At 41.8% G+C, this 27,234-nt stretch overlaps 1 protein-coding gene across 1 annotated transcript in view; it reads left to right on the plus strand.

Moving 5' to 3' along the window:
• Positions 1-26,713, plus strand: part of LOC126418517 (arginase, hepatic) — a 69,114-nt gene extending 42,401 nt beyond the window's left edge. The window contains exon 7 of the mRNA XM_050085320.1: positions 25,280-26,713. Coding sequence (XP_049941277.1) covers positions 25,280-25,509 — 230 coding nt within the window. The 3' untranslated portion in view covers positions 25,510-26,713. The remainder of the gene's footprint in view (positions 1-25,279) is intronic.
• Positions 26,714-27,234: the final 521 nt, after the last annotated feature.

The following is a 27,234-nucleotide window of genomic DNA, read 5'->3' on the forward strand; positions in this document are numbered from 1 at the left end:
CTCATAACAACAGAAGTGGCAAGAGGAACACCAGGATTCACATTCTTCCCACAGTAAACTATCACATTCAAGGTGTAGCCACCCTTCAGACAAAGTTTGAACAATTTAATTCCGAATTTATGGAGCTTATTCTTTATATACTGAATGAAACTTAGTCTTCTGCGAAATGGCACAAGTGTTTTGTCAATGCAAACTTCTTTCTCTGGCACAACTGCACTTTGAAATCTCTGCAGTAATTTTTCTATAAGAGGTTGAATTTTGAATAAGCGGTTTCTCAGTGGGCACTAGTTATCGGAAAAATGCCACATACATAAAAGCAGTTCAAAACGATTGCGTGACATTGTTGTGATAGAGCATATTTCTTGACCAATAATTTGGAATCCTCAGTTTTACATTTAGTGACATCCATAAGAAAAATCCTAAAAATTGTTCAATTTCAGTTTTTCTGACATCAATCCACTTTTTCAGTCATAGATTAACAGTTACTGAATGACTTTCTAAGACTTGTTTTGCGTACAAATATGTTTGTTGAGTTACATATTCTAAAATTTCATCAGTTACAAAATATTTGAATAAATCGTATGGTGTCTTGCCTTTGAGAGTTAGTGCAACAGAAGCATTTATACCAGAACAGGAATGAATAAATGTAAAGCTTTTCATATTTTTACCCGTAAATGGCCCCAGACATTCTCATTAGAATTTGTTCTAAGTGTGCCATCTTCATCTTCAGAACTTTCTGATATTGCATTTACTTCAATTGAACTTGAATCAACTGCAGTAGTTATGGTGCTAACATGGTTAGAGGTGCTTTGTTGCCTGGTTTTTACAGCTGTGAAGTCTGGTTCTTTGACTTAATGTGGACATAAAACTCTTCTTCCTACATTCACTGATGTGATTCCATCATCAGAACTTCCGGTTTCACATCCGGTCTCCTCTGGTAAAAACTCGTCTGAACTATCACCAAATAAAGACACAGAATCTTCATCACTTATGTCCATAACTTCATCTAAAAGCCTCTTAAATACTGGGGCCGCCATTTCAAATGGATTACCAAATTCGTGTTTAACACATTGACTGCCACGGTATAGTTGGGTTACTGACTCCTTGGGGCCATTTACTTTTTTTCAATATCCTGCTTTAGTTTGCTCCAAGCAAACTTGTTAAGTGCAAATAAAGTGAACATATTGCATTTTAGTACCTTTTTTAAATTTTTTTGTGTGAGTTACATATGATTCACATGGCCCCAGAGTAAAGGTACCAGGTGTGTCATTTGCTATATCGCTAATAATTTTAGGTTTGTACTCCTGTCAGTTTTTCATTACACAGCATTTTTCTGAGTGAATACTTTCTGGGTGAGTCCTCTTTTGGTTTCCAGCAGAGTGCTGAATTTGAAATCTCCTTCATTCCTTCCCATGAATATTACTTGCACAGTGACATTAAATTCAGTTGAATATTTTCACAAGATAATTTTTCATTTATACTAATGCATAATGCTTCTTTATTGTAGTTTTTGCAACAAGCATTCTTTTCTATAGAATCTCAGAGTGTGGAATGACTGTTAATGAATTTTAGACAACATTATTATAGTCTCACCTGCAAATGGTGTTGTGCTGATACCACTGATAACACTCTTAAGGCGTTTCAATGTATTTTTCCTGAATGTGATTCAGTCATTGCAAGCGACAAGAGGCTGTATGTGTGATGACACTGCAATATACTTAGCTGTGATAAGTGAAAGAGATCATCGCAGATGACATTAAGCATCTTTGCAGCTGTCTGCATAGTGACTGTTGTTATTTACAGTGGTTGTTTATCCTCTTTTTCTTTGTTTATCCTGTGCTTGCATAGTACAGTTAAATATTGAATACTGAACAATGTTTATTGTGAATGTGAGCATAAGATGAGTTCCCATAGTGTTGACTCCAAAAAAAGAAAGAGGCGAAGGATAATGGTAAAATGTAGAGTCACCTAAAGAATGGATAAGTTGATGCAAGCACTAGAAATGGGAATTGGAACAGAAGAAGGCTTACTGCTCAACCGTATATCACCATCCACGACTTTTAATTCACTGCAAAAGATATGTCATACGAAAATACCCAAGAAAGATGTATGTCGGTGCGACACGGAAGTGTTGATGCAACCTTAGCTTTGGTCTAAGTGAACAGTTGAGGGAGAAGTGATCTTGCCAGCACCCACGCCAGTGATTGTTCTGGAGCTATGCACCCAGTTTGCCCAGCAACTCATTCTCAGAGCATTCAGCATAACACTCCTGGCAGCAAGGAAACCAGCAGGTGTTTTTGCACAAAGGCCTTGCAAGCACAAGCCATGTGTGGCACAGAGATTGCACCATGCACCTCCTCCGGTTTCGCCATATTCAGGGCCATACAGAGTAATTGCACGTGAGAGGCAAACTTTCAAAATTGAAAGAGACGGTAAACGGGAGACTGTCAGTCGAGCAACTCAAGCTTGCATAAATTGATGAGCATACATCCCCTTTGCATACCACAACATCACATTCCTATGAGGAGGCAGGGCTCTTGGCACCAGTAGACGACACTGAAATGTGTACCTTGGACCAGAAACAGTCTTCACCTGTACCAGCTGTTTTCTTGAGGACCATCTAGCATATACCAATAATTCATGTGCACTTATAGAAATCACATTAATGTTTTGGCTGTATCACCATCATCATGTGATTTGACACAGTAGTGTGCATGTGTAATGTAATCTCTTATCCTCACCACATGGTTAGTCATCTGCGTACATGCATATAAACATACTCTGCAAGCCACTATGAAGTGCCAGGCAGAGCATAATTACCATTGTACCAAATATTATGGTTTCTTTCCGTGTTGCTATTGTTGTGGTCTTCAGCTCAGAGACTGATTTGATGCAGCTCTCCATGCTACTCTAACCTGCGCAAGCTTCTTCACCTCCAAGTAACTACTGCAGCCTACATCCTTCTGAATCTGCTTAGTGTGTTCATCTGTTGGTCTCCCTCTACTATTCTTATCTTCCACGCTGCCCTCCAATACTAAGTTGGTGATCCCTTGATGCCTCAGAAACATGTCCTACCAACTGACCCCTTCTTCTAGGCAAGCTGTGCCATAAATTCCTTTTCTCCCCAATTCTGTTCAGTACCTCCTCGTTAGTTATGTGATCTACCCATCTAATCTTCAGCCTTTTAGCCTTTTTCTGTAGCACCACACTTCGAAAGCTTCTATTCTCTTCTTGTCTAAACTATTTATTGTCCATGTTTCACTTCCATACATGGCTACACTCCATACAAATACTTTCAGAAAAGACTTCCTGACACTTAAATCTATACTTAATGTTAATAATGTCAAAGGAAGAAAGTTGCTACTCACCATATAGCGGAGATGCTGAGTCGCTATAGGCACAATAAAAAGATTCACGCAATTAAAGCTTTCGGCCATTAAGGCCTTTGTCAGCAGTAGACACACACACACACACACACACACACACACACACACACACACACACACACACTTGCACACACATCTCCAGTCTCAGAGAACTGAGACCACACTGCGAACAGCAGCACCAATGCATGATCGGAGTGGCGACTGGGTGGGGGTAAGGAGGAGGCTGGGGTGGGGAGGGGGAGGGATAGTGTGGTGGGAGTGGCAGGCAGTCAAGTGTTGCAGTTTAGATGGATGGCAGGAGAGAAGGTGCGGAGGGGGAGGGGTAAGTAGTGGAAAGGAGAGAAATAAAAGAAATTAAAAGACTGGGTGGGGCCGTTAGTCACTGACCTCACCCATCCAGCCCCCTCCCTGTTCCCATTCCAGCATTACACAGCCGTCATTTTAATGCCGCACCATCTTTTTAATTTATTTTATTTCTCTCCTTTCCACTACTTACCCCCTCCCCCCTCCGCGCCTTCTCTCCTGCCCTCCATCTAAACTGCTACACTTGACTGCCCGCCACTCCCACCAAACTATCCCTCCCCCTCCCCGCCCCAGCCTCCTCCTTACCTCACCCAGTCGCCACTCCCATCATGCACTGGTGCTGCTGTTCACAGTGTGGTCTCAGCTCTCTGAGACTGCAGACGTGTGTGTGTGTGTATATATATATATATATATATATGTGTGTGTGTGTGTGTGTGTGTGTGTGTGTGTGTGTGTGTGTGTGTGTGTGTGCGGGGGGGGGGGGGGGGGGCGGTGTACTGCTGACAAAGGCCTTAATGGCCGAATGCTTTAATTGTGCAAATCTTTTTATTGTGCCTATCGTGACTCTCAGCATCTCCGCTATATGGTGAGTAGCAACTTTCCTTCTCTGATATTGTTACATTCCATCCTGGATTCTCAATGTTAACAAGTTTCTCTTCTTCAGAAACGTTTTCCTTGCCATTGCCAGTCTACATTTTATATCCCCTCTACTTCGACCATCATCAGTTATTTTGCTTCCCAAATAGCAAAACTCATTTACTACTTCGATTACATCCCATTATCCTTGTTTTTCTTTTGTTGATGTTCATCTTATATCCTCCTTTCACCGAGCGAGGTGGTGCAGTGGTTAGCACACTGAACTCGCATTCGGGAGGACGATGGTTCAATCTCGTCTCTGGCCATCCTGATTTAGGTTTTCCGTGATTTCCCTAAATCGTTTCAGGCAAATGCCGGGATGGATCCTTTGAAAGGGCACGGCCGATTTCCTTCCCAATCCTTCCCTAACCCGAGCTTGCGCTCCGTCTCTAATGACCTCGTTGTCGACGGGACGTTTAACACTAACCACCACCACCTCCTCCTTTCAAGACACTGTCCATTCCGTTCAACTGCTCTTCCAGATCCTTTGCTGTCTCTGCCAGAATTACAATGTCATTGGCAGACTTCAAAGTTTTTATTTCTTCTCCATGGATTTTAATTCCTACTCCAATTTTTTCTTTCATTTCCTTTACTGCTTGCTCAGTATACAGATTGAATAACATCGGGGATAGGCTACAACCCTGTCTCAGTCCCTTCCCAACCACTGCTTCCCTTTAATGCCCCTCGACTCTTATAACTGCCATCTGGTTTCTGTACAAAATGTAAATAGCCTTTCGCTCCCTGTATTTTACCACTCCCATCTTCAGAATTTGAAAGACAGTATTCCACTCAACATTGTCAAAAGCTTTCTCTAAGTCTACAAATGCTAGAAACGTAGGTTTGCCTTTCATTAATCTATCTTCTAAGATAATTCGTAGGGTGAGTATTGCCTCACGTGTTCCATCATTTCTACGGAATCCAAACTGATCTTCCCCAAGGTTGGCTTCTACCAGTTTTTCCATTCGTCTGTAAAGGATTCGTGTTAGTATTTTACAGCCGTGACTTACTAAACTGGTAGTTTGGTAATTTCACACCTGTCAACACCTGCTTTCTTTGGGATTGGAATTATATTCTTCTTGGAGTCCGAGGGTAGTTTGCCTGTCTCACACATCTTGCTCACCAATGGTAGAGTTTTGTCAGGGCTGACTCTCCCAAGGTTATCAGTAATTCTAATGGAATGTTGTCTGCTCCTGCTGGCCGGGGTGACTGAGCGGTTCTAGGCGCTACAGTCTGGAACTGCGTGACCGCTATGGTCACAGGTTCGAATCCTGCCTCGGGCATGGATGTGTGTGATGTCCTTCGTTTAGTTAGGTTTAAGTGGTTCTAAGTTCTAGGGGACTGATGACCTCAGATGTTAAGTCCTGTAGTGCTCAGAGCCTTTTGAACCCTTTTTTGTCTACTCCCATGGCCTTGTTTAGACTTAGGTCTTTCAGTGCTCTGTCAAATTCTTCACGCAGTATCATATCTCTCATTTCATCTACGTCCCCTTCCATTTCCATAATATTGCTCTGAAGTACATCGCTCTTGTATAGACCCTTTATATACTCCTTCCACCTTTCTGCTTTCCCTTCTTTGCTTGGAACTGGATTTTCCTCTGAGCTCTTGATATTCATACAAGTGGTTCTCTTTCGTCCAAAGGTCTATTTAATTTTCCTGTAGGCAGTATCTATCTTACCCCTAGTGATATATGCCTCTACACCCTTACATTTGTCCTCTAGCCATCCCTGCTTAGCCATTTTGCACTTACTATCGATCTCATTTTTGGGACGTTTGTATTCCTTTTTTGCCTGCTTCATTTACTGCATTTTTATATTTTCTCCTCTCATCAATTAAATTCAGTATCTCTTCTGTTACCCATAACGTTTGCAAATGTAGTGTGGAAAAAATGGTTCCCTAAATGCCATTGAGCTTGAGTTTAGTCTTGCCTTTGCCATGACAGTGGAAACAATGCTTAGGAGGCTGTCATATGTTCTTTGGTTCCTCACTTGATACTAGTTTTTGAAACTTTGTAAGTAGCCTTTCATGGTGGAATCTATCACTTGACATCTACCAGTTCACACTTTTCAGCATTTTTGTCACACATTCCTTTGGGTCAGACTAAGTTTGACCATTCATGCTGCTTGTATTTGCATATGTTCATTAGTCTGTGTTAGTCCTATTTGGTGAAAGTCTGACACACAAGTAGCGTTACTCTAGCACCTATAGTGCTGTTATTGCTGTTTCTTTAGAAGTTTCTTTACAGTGATTGTGTATCATTGAAGGTACCCCACATCATGAATTGTTCAACTACATACATATTGATCCAGTGTTTGGTCAACTAGTCTTTTAAACATGATCTAAAGTTCATATACGTATTGATCGTCTCATGGTGTTCTACAAAGAGGTCAGGTCTATTTGTTGTGATTAGGCAATATTATGAAAAGAATGGATTACTACTCACCATACAGTAGAGATGCTGAATCGCACATGGGCATGACAAAAAACTGTCAAACAAGTAAGCTTTCAGCGAAAAAGGCCTTCTTTGGAATCAGACAAAACACACATACACACGACCACAGTCTCTGGCTGCAGAGGCCAGCCTTGGCAGCCAGTGACTTTGTGTGTGTGTGTGTGTGTGTGTGTGTGTGTGTGTGTGTGTGTGTGTGTGTGTGTGTGTGTGTGTGCGCACGCATATGTGCGTACAGTCTATCCTTTTCATAATAGTGTCATTATTCCATCCTGTATTTTCTGTTGTTCGTTGTGATTAGGCCTAATATATGTCCATCATGAGTGGGCTGCTGAACTATTTGTTCTAACTGGTTTTCAGATACAGCGTGTAGTATTTTTTGCAGAATTTCTTGCCATGTCTCCCTCTTAAAAGACAGTAGTTATCCCAATTGGTTGTTGAATGATGACAGCATGATTGGGGAACATCAGTATTAGTTAACTGAAGTTTTCTGTAAAGTTTTCAGTATCATCTTTTGGATGAGAGTAACAGTTGATAGAAGGCCCAGTTGTATGTTTATGTTCACCCTTGAAACTAACTCTTGCTCATACAATTTTGCATGTAGTTCTAGTTTGTATCTTGACTGATTTGAGTTTCTTACAAGCAACTTGAGCACCATAAAGTCAGCAGACATGAAGTTTTATTTTATTTATTTATAGCCCCCCACCCCTCCCAAAAGCTGGCCAGGGTGGCCGAGCGGTTCTAGGCGCTACAGTCTGGAACCGCGCGACCACTACGGTCGCAGGTTCGAATCCTGTCTCGGGCCTGGATGTGTGTGATGTCCTTAGGTTCGTTAGGTTTAAGTAGTTCTAAGTTCTAGGGGACTGATGACCACAGCAGTTAAGTCCCATAGTGCTCAGAGCCATTTTGAACCCTCCCAAAAAATAAAAAAAAATTAAATTGCAGCCAGGATGAAGAAAATGATGTACTTATAATAGTGAGCTGTTTGCGCCACATGAGAACATGAGGTATTCCCTGCCCTCCTCCCCCTTTCCGTCCCACCCCCTCCTCCAGATCAAAACTCCATCAGTAACAACCTATACAGATCACAAGCCAATCATGCCAGCCTTTCAAGATGTCAGTGATAAGTGTTCCCCTCAACAGTTCTAGCACATTGAATTTGTTGGTCAATTTACCATGAACTTGCATCTTATTAAAGGCACACAAAACAAAGTCACTGACTACTTTTCTCCATTTGCAATATGGTAAATATTTTGAACTGCACACAATCTCACTACGGCCCAAGCAACAGATCAACTGCAACTTTTCCTGTGTGGTCATTCCATGGGACTGAGACTGAAGCAGGTCAAGGTACAAGATGCAAATTCTGAAATACGACGTGATGTCTCACAGCGGAGACCGTGGCCCTACATTTCATCATACTTTCACAAAGTGGAATTTGACAGTGTCCGCAACCTGTCACGTTCAGAGCCAAGTGCCACAACTAGATTATTAACCAATTGTTTTGTGTGGCTGTTAATAAAAAAGGCCATTCAGGTATGAACTCGTGTGTCTTTGATACCATTGATGCATGGTGAGATGCCACATACATGCAGATGTTGGACATTTCTCCATGTCTCCAGTGAGGTTTGATCACATACAAATCAACCTCATTGCCACCCTGCCCCCTTCAGTAGGTTACAAGCATCTATTCATGGCAGTTGACAGATGCACAAGATGCAGACACTTTAACAGTTGCAGACATATCCTCCAGAACAGTTACAAAATTGTTTGCCATAAATTGGTTAATGTACTTTGACTGTCCCCTCCACATCACAACAGAACAGGGCTGGAAACTTGAGTCCAATCTTTTCAACAAACTATCTAAACCGTGTGGTTTCCAATGCCATCACACTACAAATTATCATCCTGCCAGCAATGTGAAATTAGCATAATTTGTTGTCAAAATGTCTTAGATTATGGCTTCCAACATTGCATTCACTGGCAGCTCTATTTTTTTGCAAAAATTGTATTCCTTTATTTAAATGATGAAACTTCTCCAAAACAACCTTTTATCATAGCATAATAATAGACAAACTTTGATGTTGACATGTACTAACAGTTATGTTCGGAGGAGAATGGCCTGACAGTTATTTGGGATACCCATCCTTGTGGCCTATGCATCGTAGATGTGGAAGGTTGACTAGACTTAACTTTTCAAACTAGAAAGGATAGACTGCTACTCACTACTTACAGGAGGCATTGAGCCACAGGCAAACACAATGAAAAAGAATACTAGAAATATTTCAGCTTTCAGTCAAAGTCCTCCTTTAGAAGTAGAAAACTCACCCACATTTACACAAAAACAATGTGTGCACACATGTGGCCTCTGTCTCCATTCACTAAGGCCTGACTGGCCTTGGTACCTGGGGACAGTGGCCTTGTGTGTGAGAGCTGTTCTTGTATGAATGTGTGTGTGTTTTCTACTACTAAAGGAGGACTTTATTCAAAAGCTGAAATATTTCTAGTATTTTTTTTAATTGTACCTGTAAATGACTCAATGCTTATTTCATTTGATGAGTAGCAATCTGTCCTTTTCATATTGTTCTTATTGCATCCTGGTCTTTCAGTCATTTAACTTTCTAAATCGTTTGGTTCAGTATTTTAATCCAAGGATTCAGTGGTTTTATGCCTGGCCATTGACTATTTGGCTTATTACCCATAAAATCTGTGTAGGAATTATACTGATGCAATGTCCCTCAGTGTTCACTTCAGAATGAATTTGTAAGGAACATATTTCCAGGCACACCATACCTCCTGTTACCCAATTTCGGGATTGGCTTTATTGTGAGCACTTCACTTGGGCTTAAAAGAATTTTCAATTTCTTGTGTTGAGGAATATTTCCAGAATGAATCTTCCACTCTGCAGCAGAATGTGTGATGGTTTGAGAGTTACTGGCAGATTAAAACTGTGTGCCGAACTGTAACTCAAACCCTGTCTTTCACGGGCAGCAGTCTTACCAGCTCAAACTGTCCACCGCAGCTGAGTTCTGTCATTACCCCTTTCCTACTTTCCAAACTTCCCAAAAACAATGTAGAGTATTTTGTGGCTTAGGGTGCTCAAGCAGGAGGCAGCAGAAATGCCTGTAGTGTTAATTACGTATAAACTGGTATCACTGAAATTGAACAGTGGATTATGATAAGCCTAATAAAGCTTTTAACAGATAAGTGACTGTGTCATCATGTTTTATAGTCCAATGTTTTGGCCACTGTTGCAAGTGACCTTTAAGAAGTTGATGTATTTGATCAAGATTAGAGAAGGAAATGCTATAGAAAGATTTACAAACAAGTGTAATAGTTTTCTGCAACTTTTATAATTGTTGCACATGTAACCAACTATTTAATGTAATATCAGTGCACAGTGTTAATTGTTGTTATAATAATGGAATGGGATGTGGACATCCAGTGGAAGAAGACACTGGATGCATTAAGTGACATGTGAATCTTGTCTGTTTCATATCTATCTTAACAGTAGGTTTGAGGATATGTGATTAGCAGAGTGGCTTAACTCAGGCTTATTGTGGATAAACATGGGGAATGATATGTCTGGTTGGTTTATAAACATGAGTAGGTGAGTAGTTATTAATGAAGATTAAGATAAGATCGATTAGATTATGTTAGAGTAAGAGAAATAGAAATGAAGAACTGATTAGTTGATGTGAACAAATAATTGATACTGGAAGGAAAAACAGACATTTCTTCTTCATGTAACTGCTGGAAAAGCTGCAACTGGATTGGTGAATATTAAAATTTTACGCAGTAGGGACTCTAAACAAAGGATGCATCATAGGAGTGAAGATTGCGACGTAGGAGACTTACGATGGAGAGAAACATTTTTTTAAACAGGCCTTACTAATTGTGGATTGGTGGAGCTTCAGAAGACAAATAATAATGCAGTTTTTATTTGTTATTTAGGTTGTTGTATGGTCTTCTACTGAGTAGACTTGGTGTCCATGCTGATTACTCTTTCTTCTATTAGCACAAGCTCAAAAATTAATTCCCTTATACATTTGGTGTGATTTCTGGGCTTGTTTATCAGATTTATTTACTAGTGATGGTGTTGATTTAAACAATTACCTACTGTGCAAGTTGGTGTCACATTACTTCAACCATGTGATGTTAAAAATACTTTCTCACTTTTTTCACTTGTTCCTAACATAATCTGATCACCCCCCCCCCCCTCCCCCATAATTATTACTATGGGCTTGCATATCTCATTTAATAATAATGTAGGAAAAGATAGATTGCTGCTTACAATAGAGATGACACATTAAGTTGCAGGCAGGTGCAATTAAGACACCTACATGTAACCTTTTGACTACAGCCTTAGCCAGGAAAAGAAAGAGAAACCAGAATGCATTCTGGTCTGAGCTGCCAGAGTTGGCGGTCATATTATATACTTTGTGTGTTTAAATGTTTTTCCTTGCCTGCTGCTTCTCTGTATCCTTGTTGTGTGTTCATTCCAAGCAGATCGGGTATATCCAGTCTAATTTTAGTTTAAAACTTTGTCAGATTTGTGTAAAATGTATTGAGTATGTGGCTTCCCAAAGGTATGCAACATGTATCTCAACAAATGATGCTACACACTTCCCCATTTCAACTGTTATAAATTCTGTAATTTGATGTAAATCCTTATGCACATGATACAAGTTTAGTTCTAAGTCAGTCTTTAAACAGGTGGGCACATCAACAACAGCCTTACAGTACATTTACTCCCCTATGAAATTTGTTGTCATCAACAGAAAAATACACAAACTAAGGGAGGAAAATGACAATACAGGGTGTGGACAACTAGCTGAGAAGTGTAACTGATCAGGCCAGGGAAAAATGGATGAGGGAAATCTGCTTGGGAATTCAGACACTGGAGATGAAAGACAAGTACAAAGTGATGTATTGAGTAGTGGAGATAGTGTTTCAGGAAGAGATTAACAAACCTAATGCGGAGATAGAAAGGAAAGCTAGAACTGTATTAAGCAACCCACGCGAAGTTCAGGATAGGTGGAAAGAGTATATTGAAAGTCTTTATGAAGCTGATAAGATGCTGATCAAAGACCTGCTGATCTGCAAATTGAGAAGCGAGAAGCAGTAAAAGAGGAAAGCAGGGATTCCCCTTCTACAGATATGATAGAGCTAACTCCTGGTTTCTTACACAAACACCATTAGATGATTTCCTGACAGTCCCGTGTATCCCGTCCTCTTTGTAAATTAGGTGGGATTGCTGGCTGGAATGTGTCTCACTTCCCTCTATCGGGATCTTGTGTCCACTCATTGGAATGTACCCCACGTATTTCCTACCACACCCACCCCCCCAGCCCCCTACCTCTTCCCCTTGAATGGTGCGTAGACCATGAATTAGAACCGACCTGTTCCAGGGTCCTAAGGTCTGTGTCACCCCTATGATACTCCGGTGTCTTTTACGTTCCAGCCTTGCAGAGTTCCAGGGTGCTACAATCTTATACACTGATGGTTCTAGAACAATAGATAAGACAGGATACACGTCTCCTACTGGCATGGAACACCATTTACTGACAGAATCATGTAGTGTGCCCATAGCAGAGCTGCTAGCCATTAACAGGGTTCTCCTTTTTGTTATGCAGGCCTCCCTGTACAGTATTTTAATATGTACTGACTCAATGAGTGGCGTGCAGGCCATGGACCAGTGCTACTCTTGTCACCCTTTGGTCTCTGCTCTTCATGTCCTCCTCTCTGCCCTTGGCAGTGCTTCCTGCTCAGCTGTCTCAGTGCCAAGTCACGTGGGCATCCCATAGAATGAACTGGCTCACTTTTTGGCTAGAGAGGCAGATACTTTCCCCCATTCCCTTTCATGATATGCAGATGCGCATCAGATCACTCTTTGCCCAAAAGTGGAATGAGATCTGGTGCACTATTGCTGTCAGTTATAAATTCCACACAACCAAAGAGACTCCTGTCTTCTGGCATCTACGCATTAGTCATAATAGACTCACCTATTGTTTTCTCTTGTGTAATTAGCCACCCCCACAGTGTGGCTCTGGAGCCTGGCTAACAGTACCCCATATTTTTGTGGAATGTCCTTTCTTTTGGCCCTTTGTACTAAGAACAGTATCTCAGATTCTTTGTCTTTAATATTACCTGACAATTCATGGATGGTTGAACTGGTCCTCGCTTTCCTATGTGGAAGCGGTTTTTATTTTCAGTTACAATGTTTCGCTTTACTCCTGGAGCAGGGGCACGATGGTTGTGGTTGGCACCTTTCTTCATGTTTTCTGCGTCTGGCACCCATGACCATTCCCCTTGCAAAGACTGCTCTTTTATCCCTCTGTTTTTCCAGTTTTCAGATTTGGCGTACCCTTTTATGCCTTTTACTGTGTGTGTTTTTAGCTTCCTCACTTTGTAGTTCGACCTCTCTGACTGGATCTGCCCACTATTAGCAGAGACACAAGTTACTTTTGAATCACAGGACAGATGACCTCACCGTTTAGTCCCCCAATCATTCAATCAGCCATGACTTTGGGAAATAGAACTGTAATGGGCATGTGACCATCGGCACTGGACGTTGGCACATGGCAGAGCATTGCATGGTCTGATGAATGTTGATACCTTCTTTTTCATGTCGATAGGAAGGCGTGAATCTATCATCTTCCAGGGGACCAGCTCCTTGATACCTGTATTGTGGGATGGAGACAAAGCGGCTGCATTATGCTCTGGGGAGCTTTCACATTGGCATCCGCGGGTCCAATGGAGCTCATGCAAGGCACCATGACTGCTAAGGAATATTGTACACTATTTGTGTGCCAAGTCTGAACACGATCAAACACATCTGGGATGTGATTGGCTGTGGCATCAGAGATCGTTGACCCCCTCCCAGGATTTATGGGAATTAAGTGACGTGTGTGTGTGTGTGTGTGTGTGTGTGTGTGTGTGTGTGTGTGTGTGTGTGTACGTGTGTGTGTAGATATGGTGCCAACTCCCTCAAGTGCTCTAGCAAGGCTTCATTAGTTCCATGCCATGACATGTCACTGCTGTTATCTGTGCGAATAGTGGACATACCGGCTATTAGGTGGTAATAATGTTATGGCTGATCAGGGTAAATGGTCACCATGTTACTTTCCACACCATAGTGAGATATCACTATAATGATCCATGGAACATGGATGTAACAAAACTAAACCTTCCAAAGCTGTGACATTTTATACGCATTTAATCATTGCCCAGCAAGCCTTAATTATAATGGCCACATCACAGCAAACAAATAATGTAATGTTCTCATATTAATTAAGTGCAGTTTTCTTTTGGCTTATGAGCAATGTTAGAAAAAGGATAGATTGCTACTCACAAAAAGGATAGATTGCTGCTCACCGTAAGGGTGATCTATTGAGTTGCACACAGGCACAACGAGAAAACTATAACATGTAATAGCTTTCAGCCAAAGCCTTCTTCAGCAAAGAAAACACACACATACTCACACAAGCAAGCATGCCTCATGCACAGATGAGCACTACCCCTAACAGCTCTGACTTGAATGTGACTGTCATGTGGCAGTGACTTAAACACTGACGGGAAAATAGAATTGCAACACCAGGAAGGAATTGTGTAATATAAATGAAAGTTGGTGGGTGTGTTTCTAAATGAGAAAGATGATGTCATTAAAATTTTGTGCCAGTGGCATAAGAATGCCAATAGGAGCACCACTATAAGGATGCAAATCAGGCTTGCTTTAAATACATGCTGCAACAGTCATGAGTGTGAGTTACCTTTGAGATAAGATGTGGTGATTTGATGTTGGTCAAGAATACCTTTAAGGTGACAAAGAACCCATTATCAACACCTCACTGAATTTGAATGAGGTCTTGTAATAGGGCTGTGAGAAGCTTTATGTTCCTTCCTCAGTATTGCAGAAAGACATGGGAACGTATAGTTGCAAGAAGACTGGGCTCCGTATGGTCACGTGGCACTACCAGGAGGGAAGACCATTCTGTTCAATGTACAGCTCAGGCTCATCGTACTGGAACTGTAGCAGAAATTTTGGCAGCAATTGGCACTATAGTGACATAATGAGCTGTTACAACTTCAAGAACAGCTCTGACACAGATGCCCTGTTGCACGCATTCCACTGACAACGAACAACCACCACTTGTGACTTCAGCAAAGTGCCGTTGAAGGGCAGGATGGAGGTCTGTTGTGTTTTCTAATGAAAGCTGTTTCTGTCTTGATGCCAGTGATGGCCATGTGTTGCTTAGGAGGAGGCCAGTGGAGGACCTGGTGCCAACCTGTCTGCATGCTGGACATACTGGACCTACAACTTGAGTTATGATTTAGGGTGCAATTTTATATGACAGCAGGAGCACTCTTATGGTTATCCATTGGAAATTTGCATGTTATTCTGGTGATCTGACCTGTTGTGTTGCCATTCATGAACAGTATTCCAGGGAGTGTTTTCCAGCAGGATAACACCCACCCAAATATCGCTGTTGTAGCACAACATGCTTTACAGAATGCTGAAATGGTGCCTTGGCCTGCTCAATAACCAGATTGAACCACCCTGTGGGTCCGGGGTTTAGAATAGGCCCGAGGTATCCCTGCCTGTTGTAAGAGGTGATTAAAAGGAGTCTCTCACTTCTTGGCCCTATAAGTTCAGGTCCCATTTTATGGTCTGAGCCGCCACTTTTGAAATTCTACAGAAGTGCGGGCCATATGGGGAAGGATGCCTTAAGTGGTGCACGAGTTATCCATTGTGCCCTTAGATTCGATCTCCTGAACCTCTTGTCATGGCTTTGCATCTCCATCTGCAATTCAACTGTTTGGGCGAGGTCACCTTTCGGGGTACATCATCTTCTTCCATTGTCTCCTGTCCTCTTTCACCCGCATGACAACATTGGATTTCTCTGCGCCCAATATTCAGCACAGTAGCCAGTCCCTTGTGGTGGGCCTGTCATGTACACATTTGGTGGTAGCCCCCTGACAACACAGGGGTCGCACTGCACTACTGATGCCTGAGCTGTAAACTCCCCATGTATGCCAAGGAGTAGATGCCTGCCTTCCTGGGGCATCAGGACTCCTGGCAACGGCCATCATGCCAGGTGGCCTTTGCTGTGGCTGGGTGGCACCCATGGGGAGAGCCCCAGATCGGAGAGGTGGCATCAGGGCAGATGACCTGCAGTGAAGCGAAGTAAGTCATCTATTGCTGGCCACCGTAAGGCACCAGCAGTCTCTAAGAAGGGCAAGATCAAGTACAATGCTGACAGATATGACCCTAAATTGCTTCCCTCCCACACTACACCATAGGAGGGACATAGGGCTATAGATAGAAGAGAGCCATATTTGCCTCAGTATTTAGTCTGTAGCAAATGGACGGGACTCCTTACTACCTACAAAGCCTCAATTTTTTATTGAACATCTTGAGGATAAGTTTGGGGAAATGACAGTGCTGTCCAAGATGAGAAGCGGTGCAGTCTTGATTCACATAGCATTTCCAGCCCAATCCCGGGCGTTATTAGCTTTTGACCAGCTGGGTGATATTCCTGTTTCCATCACTCCCCATAAAAGCCTCAATATGGTCCAGGGGATTATTTTCCATTGCAGTTTGATGATGAGCTCCGTGTCAATCTAGAACAGCGGGGTGTTAATTTCAACCAGCGCATTTGCAGGGGAACCAAAGCAACAGTGTTGCTACTGGTGCCTTCATCTTGGCCTTTGAGGGTGATTCATTGCCTGAAAAGGTCAAGGTGATGGTTTACCATTGTAACGTTAAACCATACATCCCTCCCCTTATGTGGCGCTTTAAGTGCTGGAGACTCAGACACGTCTTCCTGCTGCACTTCCAGCGCCACATGTCGAGACTGCAGACGTCCACTGCATCCAGATACTCCATGTGCGCCTCCTCCCACTTGTATCAACTGTGGAGAGCAGCACTCTCCCTGCTAGCCAGACTACACAGTACTCCAAAATGAGTGGAAAATCATGGAGTAAAAGACCGTGGACCTGTTGACTTACCAAGAGGCTAAACGTAAATTTGAACAGTTACACCACGTTCGGTTGACGTCCACATATGCTGCAACTACATAACCATCGCCGTCACAAGTACCAGGCGTACCACACTCTGTGCCACAAACAATGCGCCCTCCGCTCTTGTACAGAAGGGGTCCTTTGGGACCCTTTCTCCCAAAGTCTCCACTAATTTCACAGTGGACACTCACCAGTGGTGAAAGGAGCCAAAAGCTGCTGGATGAAGAGCTTCATGGTCTTCCTCTGTGCCTGAATACTCCCAGCAAGCTACTAAAGGGAAGCGAGAGGGCAAGCAAACAAAGAAGTCTGCTAAGAAAAAGGACCCTCCGGTGTCCCCAATACCACCACTCTCTACCAATTCTGCACCTGAGGATGAGGTGGAGATCTTAGTGTCCCCTGAGGATCTGGATCTCACTGATGCCTCATCCACAATAGGAAAGAATACAAGTACTCAATCAGTGGCAGCAGGTGACCCTGAGGCGTAACCTGCCTCGTGTGCTTCATGCCTTCCCAGGCTCACAATACAGTCATCCTCCAGTGGAATTGCTGCGGTTTTTTCCACCATCCTGCTGAGCTACGGCAACTTTTAAGCTTTACACCAGCTTTCTGCATTCCCCTCCAGGAAACCTGGTTCCCTGCAATGCAGACAACTGCCCTTCGCAGCTATAGTGGATATTACAAGAACCGTAGAGACTATAATAGCGTACCAGGTGGAGTTTGTGTCTATGTTCTGAACTCAGTATGCAGTGAACCTGCGCCCCTTCAAACCCCTCTTGAAGCTGTGGCTCTCAGGATAAGAACGACGCAGGAAATAACTGTCTGCAAAGAATATCTTCCTCCAGATGATGCAGTAGCCCTGAATGCATTGGCTGCGCTGATTCAACAACTCCCTAAACCTTTCCTACTTTCGGGAGATTTTAACGTCCATAACCCCTTGTGGGGTGGTAATGTGCTTACTGGCTGAGGTAGAGATGTAGAAACTTTCCTGTCTCAACTTGACCTCTGCCTCTTAAACACTGGGGCCTCCACACATTTCAGTGTGGTTCATGGCACTTACTCGGCCATTGATTTAGCCCTCTGCAGCCCAGGACTTCTCCCGTCTGTCCACTGGAGAGCCCACAATTACTTGTGTGGTAGTGACCACTTTCCCATCTTCCTGTCACTCCCCCAGCGCCATTCCCCCAGACATCTACCAAGACGGGCTTTAAACAAGGCAGACTGGGAAGCTTTCACCTCTGCTGTCACCGTTTAATCTCCTCCACATGGTACCATCAATGTGGTAGTTGAGCGGGTCACTAGAACAATCGTTTGTGTGGCAGAATACACAATCCCTTGTTCTTTACGGTACCCCCGTCGAAAGTCAGTACCTTGGTGGTCGCTGGAAATCACTGAGGCCTTTAAAGTGCGTCGGTGAGCTCTACAGTGACATAAGCGGCACCCTTCCCTAGAGCAGCTAATAGCTTTTAAATGGCTCCATGCCTGCATTTGCCAGCTTGTAAAAAGATGGAAACAGGAATGTTGGGAGAGGTAAGTCGTGACCATTGGGTGCCATACGTCACCTTCCCAACTCTGGACGAAGATCAGACGTGTTTGTGCTTGCCAGACCCCGACAGGTGTCACTGGCCTTCATATCAATGGCATGTTATCTGCTGATGCAAACACAATTGCCAAGCTCTTTGCTTAGTACTATGCTCGAGCCTCCGCGTCGGAGAATTATCGCTCAGCATTTCACACCCTCAAATGGTGGATGAAAATGAGAGCCCTCTCGTTCACTGAACATCACAGTCAACCCTATAATGCTCCATTTACACAGTGGGAGCTCCTCAGCGTCCTTGTAGATTGCCCCGTCACAGCTCATGGGCCAGATCGTATCCAGAGTCAGATGATCAAACATCTCTCATCTGACTACAAGCGACATCTCCTCGTCATTTTCAACCAGATCTGGTGCGATGGTGTCTTTCCATCACAATGGCAAGAGAGCACCATCATTCCGGTGCTCAAACCTGACAAACACCCACTTGATGTGGGTAGCTATCGCCCCATCAGCCTCACCGACATTTTTTGTAAGCTATTAGAATGTATGGTAAGTCGGCTGTTGTGTTGGGTCCTGGAGTAACTTGGCCTACTGGCTCCATGCCAGGGCAGTTTCCACCAGGGTCGCTCTACCATTGTGTCTTGTGTCCCTCAAATCTGCCATCCGAACAGCTTTCTCCAGACGCTAACACCTGGTTGCCATCTTTTTTATTTACAAAACGCTTACGACACATCCTGGCGACATCATATCCTTGCCACATTATATGAGTGGGGTCTCCAGGGCCTGCTCCCAATTTTTAACCAAAATTTCCTGTCGCTCCATACTATCTGTGTCCAAGTTGGTGCCTCCCATAGTTTCCCCCCATATCCAGGAGAATGGGGTCCCGCATGGCTCTTTATTGAATGTATCTCTATTTTTAGTGGTCATTAATGGTCTAGCAGCAGTTGTCAGGCCGTCCATCGCACCTTCTCTGTATGCAGACGACTTCTGCATTTCATACTGCTCCTCCAGTACTGGTGTCGCTGAGCGGCGCTACAGGGAGCCATGCACAAGACGCAGTCACGGACTCTAGCCCACGGTTTCCAGTTTTCAGCCGCGAAGTCGTGTGTTGTGCACTTTTGTGAGCGTCTTACCATTCTTTCAGAACCAGACTGATGTGGCTTCCTCATCTTCGTCAGCTGAAGCAAAAGTGCCCTCCGCTGTCTTAGCAACACCAACTGGGGTGCAGATCGGTCCATGCTGCTGCAGTTCTACAAAGCCCTTGTTCAATTCCATCTTGACTATGGTAGTCCAGTTTATGGTTCAGCAGCACCCTCAGCGCTTTGTTTACTCGACCCAGTGCACCAATGTGGTGTTAGACTGGCAACGGGAGCTTTTAGGATGAGTCCGGTGACCAGCGTCCTGGTGGAGGGCAGAGTCCCTCCATTGAAGGTTAGGCATGCACAACTGATCGCCAGTTATGTTGCACACATTCGTAGTTCTCCTGATCATCCGAATTACTGTCTCCTTATCCGTCCCACTGTGGTTCATCTCCCATGTTGGAGGTCCAGGTCAGGGCTTACATTTACGATTGTGGTTTGCATCCAATCTCTTCTGTCTGAAGTGGAGTCCTTGCCTTTACCACCTATACTCGAGGTTCAGTCACGTACACCTCCATGATGTACACCTAGGCCAAAGCTTCGCCTGGACCTTTCACATTGTCCTAAGAACTCAGTTAACCGTGCGGCTCTCTGCTGTTACTTCCTCTCGATTCTTGGCATATACCGGCACCATGAAGTGGTTTACACCGACGGTTCGATGGCTGATGGTCACATTGGCTTCGCATATGTTCATGAAGGACATATTGAACAGTACTCCTTGCCAGATGGCTGCAGTGTTTTCACTGCAGAGCTGGCAATCATTTCTCGTGCTCTTGAGCACATTCACTCATGCCCTGGCAAGTCGTTTCTTCTCTATACTAACTCCTTGAGCAGCCTACTAGCTATCAACCAGTGCTACCCCCACCATCTCCTGGTAGTGACCATCCAGGAGTCCATCTATGCCCTGGAATAGTCCAGTCATTCTGTGGTGTTTGTGTGGACCCCAGGCCACGTCAGAATCCCAGGAAATGAACTTGACAACAGGCTGGCCAAACAGGCTACGTGGAAACTGCTTCTGGAGATCGGCATTCCCATAACTGACCTGCGATCATTATTACGCTGCAAGGTTTTTCAGCTTTGGGAGGCAGAATGGCATAATCTCAGAATGCACAACAAACTGCATGCTCTTAAGGAGACTACGTTTGTGTGGAAGTCCTCCATGCAGGCCTCTCGCAGGGCTCTATGGTTCTCTGCCAGCTCCACATTGGCTATATGTTGCTTACACATGGCTACCTCTTCTGTCGTGATGACCCACCTCGGTGTCACTGTGGCTCACATACGACTATCGTCCACATCTTGATGGACTGCCCACTTTTAGCCCCTCTGCGGCAGACTTTTAACCTTCCCAGCACCCTACCTTCGGTGTTGGACAACAATGCCTCAACAGCAGATTTAGTTTTACGTTTTATTCGTGACGGGGGTTTTGATTGTACCATCTAAGGATGGGCATTTAGCCTTCTCTCCAAGGCTGCCACCCTCCCTCCATTTTAACTCTGTCGCACTTTCTTTGCACTTGTTTGTCTTGGTGGTCATCTTTTCTACATGTTTTCATCTCACCTTGTCTTCTTAGGTGGACATTTTAATGTGTTGCAGAGTAGCTGGCTAATCCTCTTTTATTATTGTGATCAGCCGCAGACCATCTGCTCTGTGGTTTTAATACCTTCTTCTACTTTTCCTTGTGGTGTATGTTTCCCCCATTTTCTGTTTGTTTCATTAGTTTTCTTTTTAGGTGTGGTTCCCAATTCCTTTTCCCCCTTTTACTTTCCCATACATACTTTGGGTGTTTTTATACCTTGAGCCTTGCTTGCATCAGGAAAAAGGGACTGATGGCTCTGTAGTTTGGTCCTTTTGTAACCCAAACGAACCAACCAACCAACCAACCAACCAACCAAATCGAATTGTGGAGTTGTGGTTTATTCATTTCATGACGTGCATTTGCAATCCATTTGGTTTGCATACAGGAGACATGCCAAGTATTTATAATACAGTTACAATGATTTTTACATGAATAAGTAATAGCACTAAAACAAACAATAACACTATAATGATATTTCTTGGAATATATCATACATTGTATCCAGCTCAAATTTCCAGTTCGTCCTGTATGAATTCATCCACTGAGTTATAACATTTCTGTGTCAGTGCCTTATATAGCTTTATTTTAAGCTTACCTAAATTCATCTGCATTAACTAGTTCCCTTTTAATTTATTATAAATTTTCATCCCCATGTATTGCAGTTCTGGGTATACAGTTTGAGGCAATGGGTGGGGAGCATGAAATTTTCTTTGTTTCTAGTAACATGTGAATGAACAAAATGGTTTCCCTCAAATAATTCATGTCTAGTGTATAAAAAGATAGAGGGCAGAGTTAATATTTTAAATTTTCTAAATAACTGAAGGCATCGTTCTGAATGATTTTTTTTTCTGTGTTTTTAGTATCCTCACTGTTCATCGAGTTTCCCAAAAAACAATACTGTACTTAGTAATGGATTCAAAGTAGCTTGTATATGCTACTTTTTGTGAGTCCATGTCAATTGCAATTGACAACATTTGCAGTGCAAATTCAAAACTACTCTGTTTGTTTGCTAGGTACTCAATGTGTGCCTGCCAGCTCAAATTTTTGTCTATATTATACCAAAGAATTTGACTGAGTCAGCTTCTTCTGTAACTAGGTTGTTGTGAACAATCTTAATCTGCTCACATCGTGACTGTTTGAGTTTGAATTGCATCATGTGAGTCTTAGATATGTATAGATTCAACCCATTTAGCTGAAAACAAGATATTAAGATGCTGATGGTACTGATCACAGATTTGAGAATTTTTTTCTGAATCCTGATTTTCAACTAAGACAGAAGTATCATCTGCGAACAGAACTGATGGGGAACTTATATTTAGTGGTAAGTCATTAACATAGAAGAGAAATAGGACTGGGCCTAATATGGAGCCTTGTGGAACATGCTGAGATATTTTATCCCCGTCAGAAAATTACGCCATTTAAAGAGATGCTAATTCTTTGCTTTCTGTTTGATAAGTAGGATTTAAGCCATTGTAGGGCTCTGCCACTGATGCCATACCTGTCGAGTTTGTAAATAAGCAATGCATGGTTTACAGAATCAGACGCCTTAGTGAGGTCACAGAAAATTCCTGCCACTTTATTTCTCTTGTCTAAAGATGTACTTATTTTCTCAGTGAAACTGCTCACTACATCTGTGGTGTTTTCCCACTGTTGAAATCCAAATTGTTTAGAATAATAGAATATTTTGCAGTGAAGCTTTGGATTTGGGCAACAGTAAGTTTTCAAATACTTTAGACTTACTTATTTCAAATATTTTAGATAGAACTGAGATAGGATGATAACTTTTCATGATCTCTCTTGACTTCTTCTTGATGAGTGGTTTGACTACAGCATATTTCAGTACCTCTGGGAAACAGCCATCTTCAAAACAATGATTTATTATTTGAGCTAGTAGATTTGCATTTTATTGTGTACTGTTAATAACTACAGTGAGTATTCCATCCCAACCTGCAGATTTTTTAGTTTTTTAATGTTAGGATTGTATTTTCTACATCCTTCACAAACACTTTTTAAAGAGTTTGTAAAGTTTTCAGAGTTTTCATTTAGGCCAAAAGGATTTACATCTACAACAGACTTTACCACATTTATAAAGGATTCATTAAGTATCTGAGTTGGACTTACTGTAGTATTTCCTTCAGTGTCAATTTTTGAAACTTCTTAGTTACAGGCTTTAACACCTAACTCAGATTTAATGACTGACCACGTACCCGTTGTCCTATTTTTATGGTTTAAAATTAGCCTGTTATTTGCAAATTGCTTTTGCTGCCTTGACGACTTTTTTGTTATGGTTTTATAGAGTCTTAACATACTCAATGAAATCAGTATCTTTATTATATTTTAATTCTCTGTGCAGTTGCCTTTTCCTTACACTGGAAACTTTAATTTCTCATTTTATTGCCGTAGAGTCTAGGTGAAATATTTCATTAAAAACACGTAGGAAACTATTTAGGAATTTCTCGAAGGTTTCATCACTTGAATTACAATGATCAAAAGGCCATTTTTTCTCTTTTAGCTTATTACTAAATATTAGCAAGTTTTCTTTGCTAAAATTCCTTCTCATATGGATCCTCATACCATACTTGAAATGTTCTTGTCTGTCTGTGGCAGCTCAATGAATAATGCACAATGATCTGAAATACCTAGAAATAGATAACATTTATATACATCTTCATATAAATAATTAATTAGACCGAGCGAGGTGGCGCTGTGGTTAGACACTGGACTCGCATTTGGGAGGATGACGGTTCAATCCCGTGTCCGGCCATCCTGATTTAGGTTTTCCATGATTTCCCTGAATCGCTCCAGGCAAATGCCGGGATGGTTCCTTTCAAAGGGCACGGCCAACTTCCTTCCCCGTTCTTCCCTAATCCGATGAGACCGATGACCTTGCTGTCTGGTCTCCTTCCCCAAAACAACCCAACCCAATTAATTAGAACATTATCAGTACAGGTTGCTGATTGGCCACTGTCTCTTTTTGATTCAATATTAAAATTAGCAGCTATTACAATTTTTTCTTTTTTTTCTCTACAAATGTCTTCCAGCATAATTTGAAGCTTAGATAAGAATAGTTCTGTTGCTGGTCTCCCTGGGAGTCTTAATATACAGATTATTATAACATTTATTAGTGAGTCTGCTATTTCTACACAATAGCTCTCACACACACATTCTCCATTTAAATAACTAAAGCAATTTCTAATCTCATAATTTATATCACTATGTGGAAGTATACTTGAGCCTCTATGTGACTTGTTTCTTCTGCAAAACCTACTTGCCAATCTGAAGGTCTCTATTTTGTTTAAAATTTTTGATTGTGTTCTCAGTAAACCAGTGCTTATTTAAACAAACAGTTGTGTTATTTGCACAGTCTGTCAGAATGATTTCCAATTCATCTGTTTTGGAGCTTTTCTTGTTTAAAGTCTCAGTGTTTAAGCTACTTATATTCCAGTGCATGACATCTACTTTGACCATTACTTATAGGCTTTAGCACATATATGGGACATCGTTGGACGACAACTCCGATGTCACCCACAACTAGTGTTAACTGTTCCTGTATGACTAACCAACTGCAACAGGCATGGAACTCCACCTCACAAGCTGACATCCAGCACCTATACAACACATTTGCATTCTTCCATTCAACATTCTGGCAGCTACACCAAATATTAATGTATCAGCATTTCACATTTGCAATGGCTTATCTCATGCGCACATTAACATGTGATCTTGCAATGATGTTAATCACTGAAATATGTTACCTAGGAAGCGTATTTCTGAAATTTCATTACTCTGCATTTATTATTTTTTGGTGTTGTTTTTTTTTCTGTCAGCTCATTTTTCATTGCAAGGCAGATGGTTCAATTTCTCTCCAGCTTCTTATTTTGCAGAGAAATGATTGGTGAATTTAATAAAATCACCAGTGACGTCAATGCTTTTTGTGTATGAAAGTGGCAGACTTCTGCCAGTATGAGTAATTAATATATTCTACAATGCTACAGAAATTATTAAATACTAGCACCTTTTTCAACTTATCCTTAAATAGAACTAATGCTTTTATGTCCTTTATTTTTGCAAGATGTGCATTAACAGTATGTAAGGTTGATGTTGCAGCCTTCTCTGACATAAAGCCTTGCTATATACTTCTCTATGAAATTCATTCCTATTTCTAATTTCATTATTACCATTAAGTGCAACCTCATGTTTACTATGCTTATTTACATTAAATTGCATCTTGCATAGTACGAGGTGGACTGACACTACGAGAGGGACTGCAGATTGTGGAGGAAGTTCATCGCACCGGACGTATGGCAGCTTTTGATATTGTAGAACTTAACCCAGAACTCTCAGATGAAAGGGGTGTTCAGCTCACTGTCGAGGCAGCAATTGAAGTATGCCGCTCCGCTGTTGGCTTTGAGCGAAGAGGATGGCCAGCTGCAGGCATTACCATTGACAAAAGGTCATATAATTAATGCCAAGTGATCTTAACACAACACTGAATTGTTAAAAAAAAACCATTGCATTGTTACTGTGGTGTAGTACTGCCCACTGTAAGTTTGAGTCATCTTAGCTGGATGGTGCCATCGATAATAGGAAATGTTCGTCTGTATTTAGAAGATTATGAGCCACTTATTTGTAAAATTGTGTTAAATAATGTAAAAATGTATGAAATGACCATTTACTGTATAGGGAAAGATGGATCAGGGATATGCCTTGACATTGGAAGTTGGTAGGACCCTTGCCATGCAACAGCATATGTTCGGAGCCTGACTTGTAAGTTTCAGAGAAGATGTCACTCTTTGTAGTTTCAGAAGCCCGTTGGTTATGCAGTTTAGCCTGTCAAGTTGTAGTTTTTGTTGAAATGTAGAGTCTATTATAGCAGGATTAAGAAACCAGTTTAATAAATAATGTGTGCAAAAAAATTAAACTTCTGAATTGGAATGAAACCAGCCATTTTGTATATGAGCAGAGTTACATCGTATTAACAGTTTATTCGCCTAGTTTAAAGCAGAACAGTATGGATTAAATGTGAAGTACTTCAGGATGTGCACCTATTTGGTGCCCATCAGTTTCCCAATAAGGTTCTATCTTAATACTAACTTGGCAGTAGAACTGCAAATTTAGTGGCAGTGAAATTCCACTCACTTTGTCTTCTTGAACATTTTACTGTTCAATAAATTAGACCTGTGACATACATAAAGTTCTCTTAGAAGTATATGTTCAGAAAGTACCTTTTGAATTGTGTATTTCATCTGTTTTACTCACCTTATTCCATCTGCTCTTGGAGGACTAATTAAGAGAGCTGCCATCTTGTGTAAATGTAGCTATGTAAATACTGAAAATATATCACTTTTGTCTTTTATCGACCTGTTAATAAACGTCATATAATGGTAGTGTACAGCGAACATGTTCCATGGTACAACAGATGACTAATTTCCTAAATAATTTGTTACATTAATTATCATTCATAATCTACTGTTTATGTCTGTATGTCCCAGTATGCTGTTTCACATGTTTGTGACTTACCACCTCCCCTTTTATGAACTTTGTGTTTTACTGCCTAAGTATTTAATTTATAAATCAACTAACATCAATGAAAAGGCTGAAAATTTCTTAGTATTACATTAACTGAATGTTTATGTATAATTTTACTGAAATAAATACCATTGAAATTTCTTCTGCTGTTTGACTGTCTGCATGATTTTCTTCCTTCGTGAAAACTCATGGTGTAAAAAAATGGGGAGGGGGCTCACTCACATTCTAATATTACAAAGAAACATCTGTAGTCTTTTTTAACATTCTTAACAGTTCTTTACTTGGAAAATGATTCTGGCTACAAAATTACAACACAAATTTCAGGTTATTAACAGTCACTATACTTTTCAGTGTGAGAGCAAAGTAAACAGTAAATGTTATATAGTGCTTTATATATTGTGCTTTAAATTGTTCATGTGTTTGCATGTAAAGTGATTGTGCACAGTATCAAACTAATTACGGCACAAGGTGACAGTTTGCTGTTCGCAGTTATTGCACCACCTGCAGACTAGAACATGTAATGCCATCAACAAAGACATTCTACGGAATATCTGGCTGTCGTGCCTACCACCTGATGCGCAGAAGATGCAGTATGCGCTGGTGATCCTGATGCATTTGCACAGATTACATACTGTATCGCAGAAATGTACCCATACCAGCAA

Source organism: Schistocerca serialis, chromosome 1 (genome assembly GCF_023864345.2).
Source record: "Schistocerca serialis cubense isolate TAMUIC-IGC-003099 chromosome 1, iqSchSeri2.2, whole genome shotgun sequence".
NCBI classification, from domain to species: Eukaryota; Metazoa; Arthropoda; class Insecta; order Orthoptera; family Acrididae; genus Schistocerca; species Schistocerca serialis.